Here is a 19,806-nt window from a genome sequence, read left to right as displayed (position 1 = left end):
TATTATTTTTCGGTTGTTGTTGCTTTGAATTTTGAAGATAGAATCTTTTAAAGGGGTAGAATGTAACATCCCAAAAACTTAGAATCCCAATTAGTATCCAATTATAAGTGATCCAATTCCAAAGTGTATTAAAACAAAAAAGACAGGTTGTATATAGAATTAATTAGAATTGGAGACTTGTGAGCATTTGTTGGTAATTAGATACAAGAGTATGAGGACAACTTAGTAACTTAGAATTGGAGACTTGTGAGCATTTTCCAGATTTTTTTCATTTATTTTTTATTTTACCAGATTTTTTAATCATTATTAATTTTTCCTTTTTTTAAATTTTTTTTAGTATTTTATTAATTTTTTTTCGTTTTTTTTTTTTTTATTTAAAAAAAATCACAAATGCCACATGGCGTTCATTTACACGCGTGGCATGAAAAAAAGTTGACACGTTACTGCCACGTAGGAGATTCTGCTGCCACATTGGGGTGAGGGGTCAATCCTGAAGAATTTTTATTTTTCAAGGGTGGAATCTAAAAAAAAAATACGGGGGCTAAAACCAAAAGTGCACTATATTACAGAGAAAAAAAACACTATTAACCCATTGTTTTATTAATGAAATTCATTTTGGTTTTAAAAAAAATGTGCCACAGAATCTCGGATTGTGATTGACTGCAGTCAGCAATTTACCGCATTCACACAGTCATGCATTCTCGGCCGTCCAATCATGACCGGATGGTCCTAATTTGAGAACAGAATTATAAATAAAAATTAAATACTTTTTTCCTGAACTGTTTGATCAAGATCAAACGGTTATTAATGTAATAAATGAGTGACTGTGTGAAAAAATTAAATGCAGTGAATCATAATTATAAAATCTCATGTTTTGGAATCTTCTCTATTGCTAGACATCTTCTCAGTCTTGAAATTAGTCGTGTTTTCTCTATAAGCTCAATTGTATAAGATACATACTTTCATAAAACATATGTTTACGTTTCATAAACCAAGACTAGAGATAATATCGAATGGTGATTGTTCTAATCAAACTGTGGGAGTTAGTTAGATGGACAAAGGTCCAAATAGTAATTTGCAATTGAACACATTTTTGTCCAAATAATTCAGAAGTTTTTATTAGAGAACCAAATTTGCAATAGTGTTTAAATTATATTAACTATAAATTTGAAAAGTGTGTAAACATATGCAACCAAAAGATATGACTCTAAACATAGATGTAATGTAAGGAGGGATAAGAACCTAAGATAGAAAATAGAAATCTTTCAACAATTTAAACTCTTTAGAGAATTGAACATCTCACAAATACACACACTACAACACAGTATCCTTGTTTCACTCATGAATCTGAACAACCTCAAATCCTCTTAAATTGAAACTTTTACAGCATAAAAAACAAGTTGTTTCTTTCCTATCAGTCATTAACCACTTCTTCTCAGCTTGAGTTTTTAACTTTAATTAATTTCTCCCACCAAACGAGCAAATTGTGTAACGAAACTACATAACCACTGAACCACTGATCCTTCCAGACTAGAGTGTGGGCGTTGAGCAACAGCTCATATTGTTCCTCAAGAGGAGGATGACAACTGCATCTTAACCAAATTGAAATAACAACAACAACAACTGAAAATAATGTGAAATCGATGAAGTAGATGAAGATGAAATTAGATGAAGTAAAATTGAGATCAAATTAAGAAAAAACTATTCAGAAATTCAAAATCAAACTGCATTTAAACCTGATTGAATAAAAGTTAATGATAGAACTTACAATAAAAAAATAATTACAAACTAAATCATAAGAATGGAGGGCTATTATTCAGGTACAAGGCAAGAGAATGTGGAAACATATGTCCAATTGTACAAAATTTTGATCTCTTGAATAATCATATGTTGACTAATTTGACTAAGTTACAAAACCTGGTTGTATAAAATTCTACCAAAACTTTTTGGTTATAATGGCCATGACATGCTTGCTTTTAATGCCTCACAAACTGCCGCTTATCATCAGCATTTCGCTTTCCATAAGGATTGTTAGGATTGAACCCATGTCTACTTCCATCAACTCTGCGAGTTTTCTTCCTTTGCTTGCTCATGTTTATGTTTAGACTCACATTTGGAGGGTTCGAAAAACAGAATGAAGCAGCAACAGCCTGCTCAAGGTATAAAAACGAACTGGTATCATGACATTGTATACATGTTTTAGAATCAAAATAATTTAAGCTCAACAAATATGATACTTTTCTCTGGCCAAGCTATCATGATCATGACTATACCATAGTACTTGATGCATTTTGGATTATAGCTTATTTGAAAGCAAAAAAAAACTATACAGCTTTCCCTGAGAAATTTTAGAAAATGAAATGATTATTTCTCCAGCCTACCCCTCAATACACAGGGGCGTCTATGACATCTTTCTCATTAAATTAAGACAATAATTCATTATTTTTCGTGTTTCTTCAACTAATATAAAAATCCTGAATTAAATGAATCTTCTGATCGCTCCTATTAAATTAAGACAATAATTCATTCTTTTCCGTGTTTCTTCAACTATTAAAATAAAACAAAGGAAAAAAAAAAACTACGAATGGTGATACCAATTTTTTGGGATGGGATTGTCTACCTTTGGTGACTTTGTCTCTCCCTCTCTCTTAACTTAACTTTCTCACTCGTCTAAATAATTTATTTTAACCATCAATCTATCTACAAAATACACTAAAGTCACCAAATAGTAAAGGTAGAGAATCCTTTCCCCAATTTTTTCAGATCTAACTCAATCAGAGCCCTTTCCAGTCTCTATCTAGATCTACGATTGATGAACTTATCTTAAAAAATGGTTTCGTAAATGATGTTATCTTTTAACTAGGAATTCAAACATAAAAAGCTTCCTTTAATCTATATGTTGCCACTCTGATTGATTGTGTTCAGTAATTTATTCTTACCAATCAACCATTCATTTTGCCCCTATCCTTGAAGCTTTTAATCAAAATGAAAAGAACATATAGAAGTTCCCAGTAACAGGTGATTTAAATTATCAAGCAGAGGAATAAGTGCTTAACTGCAGAAGATCTATTTAGACTATATATTTCATTAACATGCATATTCATGAAAATTGTAAAATATAAAAGGCTAAAATATGGTTTTAGTCCCTGCAAATACGTCTCGTTTTGGTTTTAGTCCCTGCAAAAAAAATTTGTTGTTTTTGGTCCCTGCAAATATGCCTTATTTTGGTTTTGGTCCCTGGCTCCACTTTTGTGATGATTTGCACACGTGGCACATGATGACTAAACCCATTTATTAGAGAAATAGTCCCTGCAAAATCTTTTGATTTTGAAAAAGGTCCCTGCAAAATATTTTGTTTTTGGAAATAGTCCCTGCAAGGACTATTTTCAAAAACAAAATATTTTGCAAGGACCAAAAACAACAAATTTTTTTTACAGGGACTAAAACCAAAACGAGGCATATTTGCAGGGACCAAAACCATATTTTAGCCAATATAAAATACTCTAAGAGCTGTACCTGCATATCAAGGCGTTGAACACTGAATATATCCTTTGAAGAATGTGAATTGTATGCTAATATGTATGATTTATAAGCTTCTTTAGCCATTTTATTCAAAAAATAATTTTCAGCAACCAAATTCTCCTACACAATGCAGAAGTTCCTTTGTAACATCAGCTGCAGTTGGTTACTATAATAAATAAAATTCTATTAAAACACAAGGAAGACAGAATATACCAGGTGAGACTGTATGTTTGCCACCTTCTTTTCATCATAAGCGTATTCTTTCACAGGGACCTTAGCTTCCTGAAATAAGCATAAAATATTAAGATTTGGGATGATTCAAGAATAATTTTTTTGCAAAAAAGGGACAGAGTCCTGGGCTTAGGGAAAATAGCAATCACTGCACATCCCATTCCCGTTTATCATGTACTCTAGGCATGAAACTCTCAAGGTTTCCTCAAATAATCCCACACCTCTGGTTTTAGGTGACATCAAATTATGCCTTCCCCATGTCCGACACACATTGGAAACCAACACCCATACAACACTTGTACTTCGTGTGTGTCATTGTCGATGCTTCACATTTTAGACAATAGTGGTGTGACAGGTGTCTATGTGTCCATGTCTCATAAGTCACAATACTTAGAGTTGATGTTCTGTAAGGTAAGGCTGGCCAGTCTTAACATTAAACCAACAACAGATTAAACTCTTTTCTGGACCCGGCCATGAGAGGTCTTCATAGCACTATGTTTCCCTTTTTACTTGGATACTTTCTCAGATGAAGTAAATGTATACATTATCAACTTAATAAATTTGGGTTCAGCGTCAGCTAGCTTACTATCCCTACTGTTAAGTGAGAGAAACTGACCTTCAGATAGCGAAGAAATTGCAATTCTTCAGGAATCAGGAAAAGTAAAGCATTGCCTTTTCCATCTTCCCCACGAGCTGTTCTACCGACCCTGTGGATATATTCCTGGTAGCATAATAAAATGTATTATAGTGTGAGTCAATATATGAAACTGCTAAGAAAAATGATTACTGCTCATCAGTAGAAGAACAGGTAGTACCTTTGGTTCATCAGGTGGATCGTACTGCAAAATCCAGTCCTACAACATAAAGAAGAGAGAAAAAGATAAAAACTTTTACCTTTAATGATTTTCAATCAACAGAATATATAGCTGCATCAGCACAATAGTTCATTTAAATTTTGTTTAATGTTAACTGTATACAAATCTAAATAAATACACACACATGGAGGACTAATCTACGCAAGAATCCAAACTTTGGAAATCCAGGTCGCCTTATTAGATCAAATCTTTCATTTGAACAACAGTACTGTTTACTTAATATATTTATGGAGTAGTTCACTGAAACTTTGCAGGCAGGAACAAGTTTGTATTCCCATATTCAGAGACTGGTAGCCATTTACCTTCCATCCCCTAGCTGCTAGGTATTTCTGGTGTAGACTCATGCTTTTGTGAGTAATGGATATGTCTTGAAAGTTGTGCACACTTTCTTAAATGTCATTGAGAGCGTGCACATTGTATTGTGAAATTTGGTTATGATTGAAAAATAAAGCTAAATGACAGAATTTTCAAGTATAGCTTTTGACATTGCATCTTTTTGCAGGAAAAGTTTATCTTCTTAGCCTCGCTTAACCACGCAGTTAGTGGTTAGAGGTTTTGTCATTAAATAAGCAGATAGAGCAACCTTTACTGAGTTAATGTGACTTTCATGTGTATTCTAATTTTTATATAGTTGTATGTGGGAAGATTTTCTATTCTTTGCTCCAATGTTTCTTTTTCTGGAGGTGTCGTAGGTTAGGTTACCCCAATATTGTATCCTTTGTTAATATTTACTCTCTTTCTCTTATACTTATTTTCTATAGGTAGTACTTAGATTAGATTATCTAACTTTATACTTAATACTAGGGGAGAAGACTTAATAAACCTAGTAGAAATCAGTCATATTTTACTATTTAAAAAATTTCATGTAGGTAGATATGAAAGATGTATATACCACAGAAGGTATGTCCAGTCCACGAGCAGCAACGTCAGTACAGAGCAAGATGCCCTTTTCTGCTTGGCAGAAGTCAACAAAAGTAGTTGTCCGGGTCTGCTGCTTTTGTTTTCCGTAAATACTTGAACAATGCAAATGAATGTGATTAAAAATGTCTGCATGGAATTTGACACTGTTGCATGAAGAGAAAAAGACCATCACTTTTTTCGATTTGTGCCTCTTCAAGAAGGAATAAAGAACCATAAATCGCTTGGCACAGGGAACAACAACATAACCCTGAAGCAACCCTTCATTTGTAACCTGCATTTATGCGTTTCTCTCAGGTAAGATAATAATGTTGATGAACAAAGTTCAAAGACTATAATAAATTCAAGTGGACACTTCACCTTCTTTCTCCCATCGTCTACATCAATATAGATAGGAGTCGTCTGAAATGACAGGCGAGCAAGATCTTCAACCTAGAATTTGAGGGATAATATGATTCAGAACCAAAACTGCAAGTATACCGCTCACTATCAAGTATCGAATTCTAATAGATTGAGCCAAAAATTACTGATGTATTTCAAGTACAGTGTGTATCAGAATTTCAAATTAAACAAAAAAACTTGTATTAAAATTCTTATAAATTGAGATTAGATTAAAATAAACTTTTGGCGAAAGAACTAGACAGAAGATGGAAAATGAAGAACAAACCTTCTTTGTTTGTGTAGCTGAAAATAAAGCTGTCTGTCTGTTCTGTTGAATGAGAAGTAGATCAATTAGCCAAGCCCACAGACATCAGTTAGAAACACACTAAATATTCACTTATAATAAGTGTAAATTATTGAAGCAAAATCAAACAGGAAATATAGCAGCACATCTCAGCCTAAAATTGTTGGCCATAATTTAAAAATATGATCTCCAAGACCATGTATTTTTAAGCCAACTGCAAGCAGCTGCTGACATTCGAAGGCAACAGACTTTTGGGTAGAATTTATAGCTGTACTTTTAATCTATGGTAAGAAATAGATAATATTTGTAAATTTTAAATTATTGAAGTCCTCTTTGCTAGGGTTTTCTGGTTCAGTCATCCAACCCTTGTAAGGAAAATGGGCTGGACAAAGCAACTTGAAACTGCCACTATAATTTCACAGGCTCATGCATGACAGAAAGGGAAAGGAGAAGGGGGGGCAACATTATAGATACCTTTGGGAGGAGCTTGATAATCTGCTTCAATTCATCCTCAAAGTTTGCTTCCAATATCCTGTCAGCTTCATCGATAATGAGGCACTGCCAAAGAATTCAGGAATTTAAGAGTAAGAGCATAGCCTGAATCTACAGTAATATGCATCCATGCTATTTTCAAGAGCCAGTGAAGGACAAATGAAGAATGTTACAATACAACGCATGTGAACATAAAATAAAATCAGCAAGTATACATGATGAATGAACTTCTGATTAAACACTCGTGTGGACAATCTACGAGCAATGCTGGCATTACTGATAAGTGATAAGCATCAAACACTCACAAAATATTCTGATGATAAAAAATACATCAATAATAAGTACAAGATGTAAGATTGCAGGAAAATAATGTATGGTATCTTGATCTTAAAGTGTTTCAGATTATCTCTTAGGAATGTTTTTATGTGTTTATTCTATCTTTATTGGTTTTTATATTTAATTAGGATTAGGAGCCTAGAAACTATAAATATGGATCAGTGTTTAGTCTTGTAAACTATTAAACCACAATTACAAGTCAAAGTTTTTATTCTTCCTCTTCTCTCCTTCCTTATCTAAAACACTAAAACTCAATACCAGCATCAGCAATGAAATATATTCATTTTTTAGTGGAGCAAAATAGAGAAACAATTATATGAATGAACAACTCATAATCTACCTTCAGGTTATTATATATGAATCTCTTGGTATTTTGTAGATGATCCAGAAGACGACCAGGAGTAGCTACCACTATATTTATCCCTTTAGCAAGGCTTTCAGCTTCAGTTCTTCTAGCTGAACCTCCAATAACCAATCCAAGAGTTTGTGAATGACGATGATGCTTTAGAAGCTTCTGAGCAACCTCGTGTGTCTTAAAGAAATAGACAATCAGCAAATAAGGAGAATTAGATGATAAAATTCGTATACTTCAAACATGATAAAACACCCAAGAGAATAGAAAGAATAACGAAATCTGAGGAACATCAAGCAAAGAAAAGAAAGAAAGAAAAAAAACAGTTTGGATAAACTGCAAAACAAGCAATTTTGAAAATAGAAAATAATATCTTGCAATAATGAGTTTTTCAAAAAACAGTTTCCCGTATAAGTTGAGATTATCTTCCAAATCCCAATATTTTCAGAAACCCTGAGTCAGTTTGATTAAACTTCACAACAAGACTGGTGAAAATTTAAATATTATAAGAATCTTGTAAAAACTATTGAGGCTTTTAATTAATAGTTTCTCATGTAAGTCAAAATGATCTTCTGTATCTCTATTATTTTTCAAAAGCACTTTATTAAACTTCTTCATATATACTTACAAACTGTAAACTTCTCCGTACGGAATTTCCATATGAGAAAGAACAGTAAAGTAAAGTTATTTTAACTGAGAATCTTCCAACCTATAAACTGGTCCAAATTGTATATCTAAAACTTAACTTGTCCATGCACACCCACAAGCTTGTCAAGACCAAAAACATATTTTAATTGAGAAGCTCTCAGAAATCATAAGCTAGAAACTGATCCAAATTGCACCATAATTCCAACAGCAAAGTTTATGATAAGTATAGCGCACGAAATATAATACCTGAATGGCAAGCTCTCTAGTAGGGCATATGATAACAACACCGGTTCCACTTCGCTGATTAAACTTAAGCTTGTGCAAAAGCTCCACAGCAGGAATTAAAAAGGCAAGAGTTTTTCCAGAACCAGTCCTTGCAGCACCAAGAACATCTTTTCCACTCAAAAGTGGTGGAATCGCTCTTGCTTGAATCTACATCAAGAACAAACTGGTCAATTCTATCTCTAACATACCACACCCTATAAGCCATAATCCACTCTACTTAAGAACTCTTTGAATTGACTAGTTTGAGTTTATCTACTAGCATAGGCACTTATGAAAACAACTTATGATATACTCATAAGTTGTTTTCAGCTTATTTCTATAAGCTCTCAATCATAGCTTATGAAAACAGTTTATAGCAAGTATAAAAATGGCTTGACTTTATTTCATCTAAAATTATAAAAATACTAAAATAGCTTTTACAATTTACATGACAAGTGATTATGCTATAAGGACTTCAATTAAGCTCTATATCAAAACAAGGTCTAATTTTTCTTCAAACACAATTAATTTAGAGTAAAAAAAATTGCTTAATACATTATCATTAGAAAAGGGTTATCTTACAAGAAATTAAGAGAAAAACGTTGATTTACTTTACCTGAGTTAAGTGTTGAAATCCCATATCCACAATAGCTTTAGAAGTATTTTCAGATAATTCAAGAGAAGAAAATGATTCAGAACTCATAATTCCAGAACCTTTGTTATTCTTCACTTTTTTCTCTTCCAATTCATCTTCTACTTCAACAACATCTTCTTCCTCTTTATTCTTCTTCTTCTTTTTTGAGGACTCTTCGTTGCTATGAGTATCATTCACAATCTCTTCGGCGTGTTCCTCTTCTTCAACGATATCACGGGTTCGCTTCTTATCGTGCTTCTTCTTCTTCTTGTTTTTGTTTTTGTTATTGTTATTGGTTTCGTTCATTGGTGAAGAAGCTTGGAGATTGATTTCAGGGTCTGCCATGAATTAATTGATACGATTTTGCTGAAACTTTGAGACTTTGTTCTTCGTTGTTTCAACTCTTTTTGCTTTGTCGTTAAACCCTAACTACGAAATGTTTCGTATGTGTGCGTGCACGTGCGTTGTAGAAGGACGAATTTGGGCCTGTTATTTTAATCAACGCCATTATTAGCAGGTTGTTATTATTTCAACCCCCGATTTACTTTTTCGTACAAAACTGAAAAATCTCTTTCCTAACTTAACTTTGAAATGAAGAATTATTTTGAGCTTCGGATAGACTTTGATACCATGTTAAACTCGTACTCCCTCCGATCTCAAATGTAGTGGAAAAAAAAAAAAGCACACCAATTAAAAAAATGAATTGATTACATTGAAGTCATGTTAAAAAATGTACAACTTTCCAATTTTGCCCTTGTCATGTTTTAGTAATAATTAATGAAAGTGACTTTTGAACTCATGGAGATAGGGTAAAATTGGAATAGTAGCATTTATTAGGTTGCTTTTACTATACTTTTTCTTACATTTGAGACCACAATTTTTTTTGTTTTTTCCCTACATTTGAGACCGGAGGGAGTATATTAAATTTAATCATTTCTGAAGAATTGGCTTGTAATGAGAGGGTGTCACGATCTGTAAATGGCTTATCATGTGAGACTAGATTTTTTTTTTCCTTTGGATAACTGTTATGGTAATTTATTAGTATGGAAAATATGACAAACGTTTTTATGAAATGAGGTGGTAACATGTAGTTGACTCGTTATCACTCAATTATCTACGATTTCCAGCAGTTTTTTTTTTTTTTTGCATCGGTTTCCGACCCATCAAAAGTGGACGACTAATCTGGCTCATGCGTAGAGGCATGCGCACTAGCCAAATGTTGTTCCCCTGGTGATAACCCGGTATTTCCCGGATACTACTCAGCAGGTTTTGAATTACACGCATTTTCTTCCATGGAGAATATGACATTATTGACTCTTTAGTGATGAGATTTGTTTGCACATAATAGCATTGATCTATTAATATTAGAAAGTTGTTAAAGAGTGTCTTTAAACAAAGAAACAATTATAAGTTGAAAAAATATTTAGTTGATTAATAATTTAGAACTAAATGGTGAGAGAGTAATGATTTAAGAACTAAGTTAACTGTTTATTTTTTATAATAAAAAAAAAAAAAGAAAATAGTCCATAATATCTAGTTCATCTCATTACTTGGGTCACAATCTTCATCATGACGACTGTGCTTCATTGTATTACTACCATTTTCCTACCCACAATGCACAGTAACCAAAATACAATTAAATATGGAAAAGGACACAAATAAATTAAATAAGAAAAGGATAGATAACTGGACAATTTTATTTCACAAATACATCACCAACAGGCAACAACATTGTTGACCCCATTACAATGTTTTCTCGTAAACCGAAAGGAAAAAAATGAAAATGATACTATCAACTGCAAAGCAATGCTGACTGCTGAGTAGTATTAAGTAATGAATGCCTACCACCATAGAGATAGTTAATCGATGGATGTTCACATAATTCATTCAATTCAATTCAACCCAAAAAAAAGTTCATTTCACTCATTGTTAAGTTTAGTGGATCAACCCCTCTCATTAAAAATAATCGTTGGATCAACAACATTTAGCATGTCCCACTAGCTTAGCTTACCCAATCAAAAGAAGAATGTTCATGGGAAAAACATTATAGGACTAATAATTGCACTATTATCTGCATAATTATTTTAGGGGGCATGAAATGATTATTATCGGTATACCTTGCTTTGAAGATTCGTTGATAACATTCAATTGTTAACTCAATCTTAAGAGATATAAAGAGGGTTGGTGGTTGGAGTGGGGGATTTAAGAAGGTCGAAAATTCAATCTCACTTCTTTTTCTAATATATTAACAATCGTTAATAATACTAACATTAGTTGTTTTAAGAAATATTTTATAGCACTCTCTCATACTTATTTATCAGTAAAGAAGAATCATAAAAGTTATCAATTTCAATTATATTAAATATTAGGGAAAATGTTAACAAGGTTTCAAGGAATTGCTTAAGACATTTTTTTTGTTGGTAGATAGAAGAGTTGGCAAATTCATCATAAATTCACACACATAAAGTGGAGGTATCGGGGTTCGAATCTCGATCATGACGTCTGATCTAATAATTTTGACATTTTTATCAGTTGAACTAGGACTGATGGGACATTGCTTAAGACATTTAATAGGTCATTTTTGTTTTTAGAAAATAATGTATTTATTACTTTGATAAGTTTTAACTTGGTGTATTTTTAGTTTTTGTGTAACGTGCATAGATAAATTAATTTTCCATCAAGTTTATTTTTTCCATTGAATTAATAAATCACATATGGTAAAAATAAGCAATTAAGAACTATGACACTGCCTTTTTTTTTTGGTCAAAGTAGCCTACTGGATAGAATTCACATTTTTTAGAGGGAATAAGTGAAGTGTTCGGGGTTCGAACCCTAACCCCACATATAAGAATGCATGTCTCAGTCAACTGAGCCATCCTCACGAAGATTAACACGATATTATCAATTGACCCACAAACACGCATGTAGTTAGATATTTTAGTTACTTTACTATATAGCTATTATGGGCTCATTTTATATATATATATATATATATATATATATATATATATATATGGGGTTTGCTAGGATACACCCACTAGTTTTTATTAAAGTGTGTTTTAGCAAAGATATAACTAAAAAATTGTTAAATACACCTTAAGGTGAATGTTGCTAAAACACACCTCCTAAAATATAAGTGGGTGTATGTTAGCAACTCCAATAGGCATTTGCTAGGATACACCCACTTATTTTTTAGAATGTGTGTTTTAGCAAGTTATAACTAAAAAGTAGTTGAATACACCTTAAGGTGGAGCTTGCTAAAACACTCCCACATAAAAACTAGTGGGTGTGTTCTAGCAAATCCATATATATATATATATATATATATATATATATATATATATATTATTGTAGGGCCTTCAATTTAATCTTGACGACAATCGTTTTATTTTTTTTAGGGAATATTGACGACAATGGTTATATGTTAATAAACACATTTTAAAGTAGACACGCGACCTTGAACTTTCGTGTAAACTAGTTAAAACCGTGCTTCGCACGGGTTGAATAACGTATTTTTTTTTTTTTAATTTAGCTCCGAACGAGAAATCTTATAAATTACGGAAAATTGTTGTCATTTATAAATGTGAAAATCAAGGCTGCGTAAACCAAAATTTTGCAACACAGAGCCTAAAGCACTACATAAAAAATAACATAACAACTATTGTAATATCATATTCCTTAAAGTTAATCCGAACACAAAATTTTGCCCTAGATTTAACCTAACTTCTTTGCTTAATTTTACTGTATTAACCCTATTTAATTTAATCAAAATGTTAACGTTAATTATTAGGGAAATCAAAATAAACAAATCACACATAATTTTTCTCCTTAATTTTACTAAACAAATTATATTAACTCTAGATTTAATTTATGGAAAATGTCATATCTTATTTATAAACGTTAACCCGTGACACAATATAACCCTAGATTTAACCTAAATTTTTCGTGTGACTTTACTATATTAACCTTATATTTAATTTATGCAAAATGTCATCTCTTATTTTTAAATGTTAACCCGTGACGCAATATTAACCCTATAATTAACCTAATTTTTTCGTGTGACTTTACTATATTAACCCTAGATTTAATTTATGCAAAATGTCATATCTTATTTTTAAATGTTAATCCGTGACGCAATATTAACCCTAGATTTAACCTATTTTTTCGCGTGACTTTACTATATTAACTCTAGATTTAATTTATGCAAAATTTCATCTCTAATTTTAACCTAATTTTTCCCTCCACACTTTTGCATTTAATGTTTTTTTTTTTTTTTTTTGGTCAAGTAGCCTAATGGCTATAGCTCACACAATTTAATTGTGGAGAAGTGGAGTGTCCGGGGTTCGAACCCCGGCTCCTGCATATAATATGCAATATCCCTACCAACTGAGCTAAGCTCACGGGGATTGCATTTAATGTTTATCTAAAGTAAAATAAAATGATGTTCCCAATTATATGCTGTTTTTTTGGAAAGGAATAACCGTTAACCCGTCTCGCTATACTTAACATAATCTATTACTTATAAATGTTAACCTGTCTTGCTATACTTAACCTATTTTATTTCTTAAAGTTAACCCGAACGCAAAATTTTGCCCTAGATTTAACCTAACTTCTTTGCTTAATTTTACTGTATTAACCCTATTTAATTAACCCTGTTTAATTTAATCAAAATGTTAATGTTAATTGTTAGGGAAATCAAAATAAAAAAATCGCTCCTAATTTTTCTCTTTAATTTTACTAAACAAATTATATTAACCCTATATTTAATTTATGCAAAATGGCATCTCTTATTTCCAAATGTTAAACCATGACGCAATATTAACCCTAGATTTAACCTAATTTTTTCGTGTGACTTTACTATATTAACCCTAGATTTAATTTATGCAAAATGTCATATCTTATTTCTAAATGTTAATATGTGACGCAATATTAACCCTACATTTAACATATTTTTTCGCGTGACTTTACTATATTAACCCTAGATTTAATTTATACAAAATGTCAGCTCTAATTTTAACCTAATTTTTCCCTCCATACTTTTACATTTAATGTTTATCTAAGGTCAAATAATAACCTTAAATAATCACGACATAAAAAAAAATTCTTCGAAAGAAAAGATGTTAAAACAACGGAACATTGTGATTCATTATAAAATATGTATGGGCTGATTTAGAGATAATATAATCAGTTTATGAGATTAGGAATTGACATAATGTTTAGGATGAAAATAATTGAAACAAAAAAGGAACCAATGATGTGTGAATTATGATTACATATTATCCAAAAATAATATTAAAAAATAAAATAAAAGGTTCCCAACGTGAATTGAAGAGAGATATTTGTGAAATAAATTGTTGAGAAATAGTTTTTTGAAGTAGCATTCAACAACTTTTGGCCAAAGCTCATTCCATTCAATTTTTTGAAGTAGCATTCAACAATTTGATATTGTATTTGGCCTAACTTCTCCTAAAAATGTAGAGAAGTTTGTCAAACGATACCTTAATCTCCCACAACAGCAATGTAGAAGCAACTGAATTTGGGGGAAAAAATTTAAAAATAGTTAAAAATATAAAAATTGGAAAATAATTAAAAGTTATTAAAAATTAGAAAATAATTAAAAAATTGGTTAGGGGCAAAAATGGAAATTCATAGGCCAACCTTTTAAAAAAAAACTCAACCAATTTGTAATTTACCAAATTGCCCCTCATTGGGGCAAAATGGTAAAATCAATGGACATTAACTTTTATATTAGTATTAGTATTAGTATATAGAAGATTTAGTCTTTAGATAAATCAACGAGTATATAATTTAGAGTGAGTTTAAAATCTTTAATGTAATTTTCATTTTCTTAGTTTTGTCAAAATTTTGATACAAGTGTTTATACCTTTTTTTTAAGAAAATAAGCGTTCATACCTTTGTTATTTTAATATTTGTTGTCTAACATTTTGGCCTTTGTTGAAGTTATAAGGTCAGAAATCAGAAATATGGATTGATAATCTGGTTGTCACGTGTTGATTATGACATGGATCGTGACGTGGTAGTAACATGGCTTTGAATCTTGATAGAGCAACTATGTAACTGTGACATATGTTGTTATTTTGCTCCCTATAAAAACATAGGTATTTTTAGTTTAGATTATTTTAGGATAATTTACACTTTTGAAAAATGGAAAAGTTATTTTGTGAAAAATTATTGGAATATTTGTTGGTGAGTATTCCCTATTACATTGATGAGAATTAAATTCATCATTTAAGAGAAACAGATGATTCTCGTGCGTTGAGATATTGTGGAAATACATGTAGGACCACTGAAATAATATGTAACCGTTTCAAAGCTCAGATTTGACCGTTGCATCCAAAGTCCAAACACTCCACACTCAGTGTAAGTGTATCATCATTCAAATCTTACCCCTCTTTCTTTCTTCTTCTAAGGCCATGTTTGGTTAACAATAATCGATTCTAAAAAAAAATGCCTGTTTCAACTCGATCTAAAATCACTTCTGAAAACGACTTAAATCCACACCATGGACTCAAAGAAAAACTCAAAACCCTCACTCTCTTATACGAACAACAGAAACAACAATCTCTCACCGCCATGCGTGATAGAAACTCCTCAATCCCTACCACAACAACCGTTACTAAAACCTTCGTCTTACCTCAACCACCTAACCAAGATTCCAAAGAAAATCATAATCTCACCGTTGGATCTGATCGCATTGTTGCCTTTTCCTATCCAAAAAAAGTTACATCAACGAAAAATGCAGTTCCAGTGGTTGCTCGGAGACTGTCAATGCCGGCGAAGGTGAAAGAGGAAGAGATAGGGAAATGTGGGAGCAGGATAATGGTGTTTGTGAGGGTTAGACCGATGAATAAGAAGGAGAAGGAATTGAATTCACGGTGTTGTGTGAGAATTGTGAATCAACGTGATGTTTATTTAACGGAGTTTGCTAATGAAAATGATTATCTTAGACTGAACAGGGTTAAGGGTAGACATTTTACTTTTGATGGTTCATTTACTGATTCAGCTTCTCAGCTACAAGTTTATGCTACTACGTTAGTTTCTCTCATTCTCTCATTTTATTTCTAAATTTGGAGTTTAATTCATAATTTACTTTCTATAATTGTAGCTATTTGCATTAGTTGTTTTGGATCAATCATTTTAATTTTAAGATAGAATTTCGTTAATTTAGTTTTATTGTTTTTAATTGCTTGCAGTTTCTATTTATGATGATGTGTCCTTAAAATTGAGGATAATAGTATCGTTATTGTTGATCATATAGTTTATAGTTTCTATTTATGATGCTGTTCACTATGAACCGTTGATAGAGACACAGACATGGACACGTCGACACTAGTGATAGTTTGAAAACGTGAATTGTTTGAATGTAATCACTTTTGTCCATGTATGTATCTGTGTCAGACACAAACATGTGTTGGCCACGTCCGGACACACCTTCAATCCGAAATGCCGGTGCTCCATAGGCTGATCATATACTTTCTATTTATGATGCTGATCATATAGTTGATTAGGGTACCTATATGTTGGATATGTATTCATAGTTGATGATGCTGTGTCTTTAGAGGTGTGTTGTATATAGGTTTAATTTCAGCTTTTTTTCAGAACCTCGGACCTTGTGGAAGCGGTTTTGCAGGGGAGGAATGGGTCGGTTTTCTGTTATGGTGCAACGGGAGCTGGAAAAACCTATACAATGCTTGGTACTGTGGAGAATCCAGGGGTGATGGTTTTGGCTATTAAGGATCTTTTTGGTAAAATCAGGCAGAGAAGCTGTGATGGAAGCCATGTGGTTCATCTTTCGTATCTTGAGGTTTACAATGAAACTGTCAGAGATTTGCTGTGCCCTGGAAGACCTTTAGTCCTTAGAGAAGATAAACAGGTTCACTTTCTTTCATTATTAAAATGAAAGTTTAACATTTCGCAGATTTTTGCTTTTAAGAAATGGTATTTACAAGTATTCGATAAATGCATCTGAAGATCATGTAAATCTTTACGTAATTTAATAAGTAATATATGACAAATTTGCATTATATTTTAAGTTGTAATTTGGAATGATAAGTTTAATGAATAGCTTGGTTTTGTTATAGGGGATTGTGGCGGCGGGTCTTACGCAATATAGAGCTTCGTCTGCAGATGAGGTAATTAATATTCTGATCGTTTTTAGAAGAGTATAACTTTAGAGGGGTGTTTCTAATCTGAACCTTGATTTAGCATGTTTTTCTTTTCTTTTCTCTGGTTGCTTCAGGTGATGACATTGCTTCAACAAGGAAATCGGAACCGAACCACAGAACCAACTCGTGTAAATGAAACATCTTCGCGTTCCCATGCAATCTTGCAGGTGAATCATTTAGGATTTTGAGGGGAAAAAAGATCCATTTAATGTTGTGATTGTGAGTTGTTGCAGAATTGTGTTAACTAACCAAATGCACATTGTTTTGTTACATCTAGGTTGTGGTTGAATACCGAGTTAGAGATGCTACAACAATGAGCATTGTTAACCGAGTGGGCAAACTCTCATTAATTGATCTTGCAGGGTCTGAGAGAGCTCTTGCCACAGATCAAAGAACACTTAGATCTCTTGAGGGTGCCAATATAAACCGGTCTCTTCTTGCACTCAGCAGCTGCATCAATGCTCTTGTAGAAGGAAAGAAACACATACCGTATCGAAATTCAAAACTCACTCAACTTCTGAAGGATTCACTTGGAGGAATTTGCAATACTGTCATGATTGCAAACATAAGCCCAAGTAGCCTCTCATTTGGTGAAACCCAGAACACCGTTCACTGGGCTGATAGAGCCAAAGAGATACGTTTGAAGGTTGAATCCCCGTACCATGTCAAGCTAATATTTATTTTGTCAAGGGCCTTAAGGCATAAGCTTGACATGCTTTTATGATGAAGTTGAATTATTTAATTTGTTCTTTGTCTGGGTACAGGTAAGTGACACCAATGAGGATCAATTGCCTATGCCCGAGACAGAAACTGACCAGACCAAGCTAGTACTTGAGCTGCAAAAGGAGAACCGTGAATTAAGAACGCAACTAGCACAACAACAACAAAAGCTCTTGACTCTAGAAGCACAGTCCTTAGCTTCACAATCCTCTTCAACTCCGAAACCTTCTGCTGCAACTCTTTCCACTCCAATTTCTTCCCAACCTAGTGAAAAACGAAGGACTAGACCCTCTTTCTTGGCTGGAACTTGTTTCACTCCAGAAATCAAGAAGAAAGGAGCTGAGGCAACTGTGAGGACACTACAACAGACGGTGAAAGCACTGGAGGCTGAGATAGAGAGAATGAAGAAAGATCATAGCTTACAACTAAAGCAAAAAGATGATCTCATTCGTGAGGTTTCTCAAAAGTGTGGAAAACAGGCATTAACAAACGGTGAAGTTGGAAAGAAAGTGGCAACCAGGGCTGCTAGCGTACAGGAAAAGGAGCCAAACAATGGTGAATTGAAGAGCCACCGGCTTCGATCACCAGCTCCAACTGCAAAGAAACGAAGCTTTTGGGACATAACCACCAATCATAGTCCATCAGTTACTACGTTAAATGGGAGAAAAACCAGAAGTCATGTACTTTCAGAACCTACAGCTACAGCACCTCCTCCATCCATGCTTCTTCAGGTAAATTGATATTTAATTCCTTCCTCATTCCTTACTTACCAAGCAAGTAACCGAAACATCTAGTTGACCATATTTTTCATTTTCATTGTTCAGCCTGGTTTTGCTCGGCAACAAGCCAATAGTTAAGAGTGTTTTATGAAGGAGTGGAAGAGGAAGTTGCCAGATTACAGGGAAGCTCTGTGTATAAAAGCTCCTCCTTTGTGGCCATCTTTTATGCAACTGCTCAAAGGATAATAGTGCAGTCATCTGCAAACCCGAGTGTCCTTTGCATGCTTCTTCATTCACCACCACTTTCATATCGGGTCAAGATCCTCCTCTCCTTTTCTCAAAAGAAATGGAGGGCTCCATTTATCTGAGAGGTAGACACAGATGAGATTGGTGTAAAACTCCAAAAAAAAAAAAAAATTCATTGTAGATGTACATTCATTGATTTTTATGACATAGGTAGATTTATTATTACAGAAAACCAGATGCCATGAGTTGGTAAATTCACGATTGCCTTGATATATAAATTATCATGCACTTACATTATAAATTTATAATAACAAATTACAGCTCTCTAATGCTCTCCAAAAATGAACTTGGAATTGGCTTGATATATATTATCATGCACTTTTTAGTTGGAAAATTCTTGCTCAACTATATCATTTTTAATGTTTATCATAAAATATAGTGGTCATTTTATTTGAATCAAATGTAAATGCAGCCAAAGTTTTATGTCCATATTATTGAACCGTGAATAAATTTTCACTGTTTCAAACACTAATTTAATTTAATTATTTAATTTTAAATAAAGAAACTGTTGTCAAGCGATAGACCTATCAACTTACTCTCAATGTTTTGCAGTCTCTTGATTGTGATTGTGTAATCAAACTTAAAACTACAAGTGACTGTTGTAACCTACATCCATGATGGAGAGTTGGAGAGTTAAACATCTAATCATCTTTGAAAATAAAGTAAAAGAAAACAGAAGTTGATAGAATCACATATTACATTTGTGGCAGATATTATACATCTTGCAAGCAATCAGTTACGAAAAGACAATATAATGGATAAGTTGTCATGTCGTTCACAACCCAAGAATGCCATCAATTTCATCTATCAAATACTAGATTTATTATGATCAATGTATTCTGTCTGCATACCCTTAACTCACGGAGTCCTCACATCGGTGACTATTGGGCAAGATGGACATTATTAAGCTTGGTGTTT

At 32.9% G+C, this 19,806-nt stretch overlaps 2 protein-coding genes across 2 annotated transcripts; one reads left to right on the top strand and one right to left on the bottom strand.

The window, feature by feature from the left end:
• Positions 1-1,712: 1,712 nt before the first annotated feature.
• Positions 1,713-9,404, bottom strand: LOC11438740 (DEAD-box ATP-dependent RNA helicase 51). The gene is made up of 12 exons (XM_003609085.4): positions 8,940-9,404; positions 8,306-8,491; positions 7,400-7,591; positions 6,706-6,789; positions 6,214-6,255; positions 5,907-5,978; positions 5,521-5,820; positions 4,569-4,607; positions 4,370-4,474; positions 3,736-3,804; positions 3,517-3,642; positions 1,713-2,150 (listed from the first exon to the last, which is right to left on the bottom strand). Exons 1-12 carry the CDS (start codon positions 9,300-9,302, stop codon positions 1,977-1,979), a joined length of 1,752 nt encoding a protein of 583 aa, XP_003609133.2. The 5' UTR covers positions 9,303-9,404; the 3' UTR covers positions 1,713-1,976.
• A 5,836-nt stretch (positions 9,405-15,240) lies between these two features.
• On the top strand, positions 15,241-19,125 carry LOC11442818 (kinesin-like protein KIN-8A). The gene is made up of 7 exons (XM_024780387.2): positions 15,241-16,009; positions 16,578-16,851; positions 17,060-17,110; positions 17,218-17,310; positions 17,421-17,789; positions 17,908-18,594; positions 18,688-19,125. The coding sequence occupies exons 1-7, from the start codon at positions 15,426-15,428 to the stop codon at positions 18,718-18,720; spliced, it is 2,091 nt and encodes a 696-aa protein (XP_024636155.1). The 5' UTR covers positions 15,241-15,425; the 3' UTR covers positions 18,721-19,125.
• The last annotated feature ends 681 nt before the right edge of the window (positions 19,126-19,806 follow it).

Source organism: Medicago truncatula, chromosome 4 (assembly GCF_003473485.1).
Source record: "Medicago truncatula cultivar Jemalong A17 chromosome 4, MtrunA17r5.0-ANR, whole genome shotgun sequence".
NCBI lineage: Eukaryota > Viridiplantae > Streptophyta > Magnoliopsida > Fabales > Fabaceae > Medicago > Medicago truncatula.
Note: the sequence above shows the minus strand (reverse complement) of the source record. Positions and strands in the feature narration are given on the sequence as shown.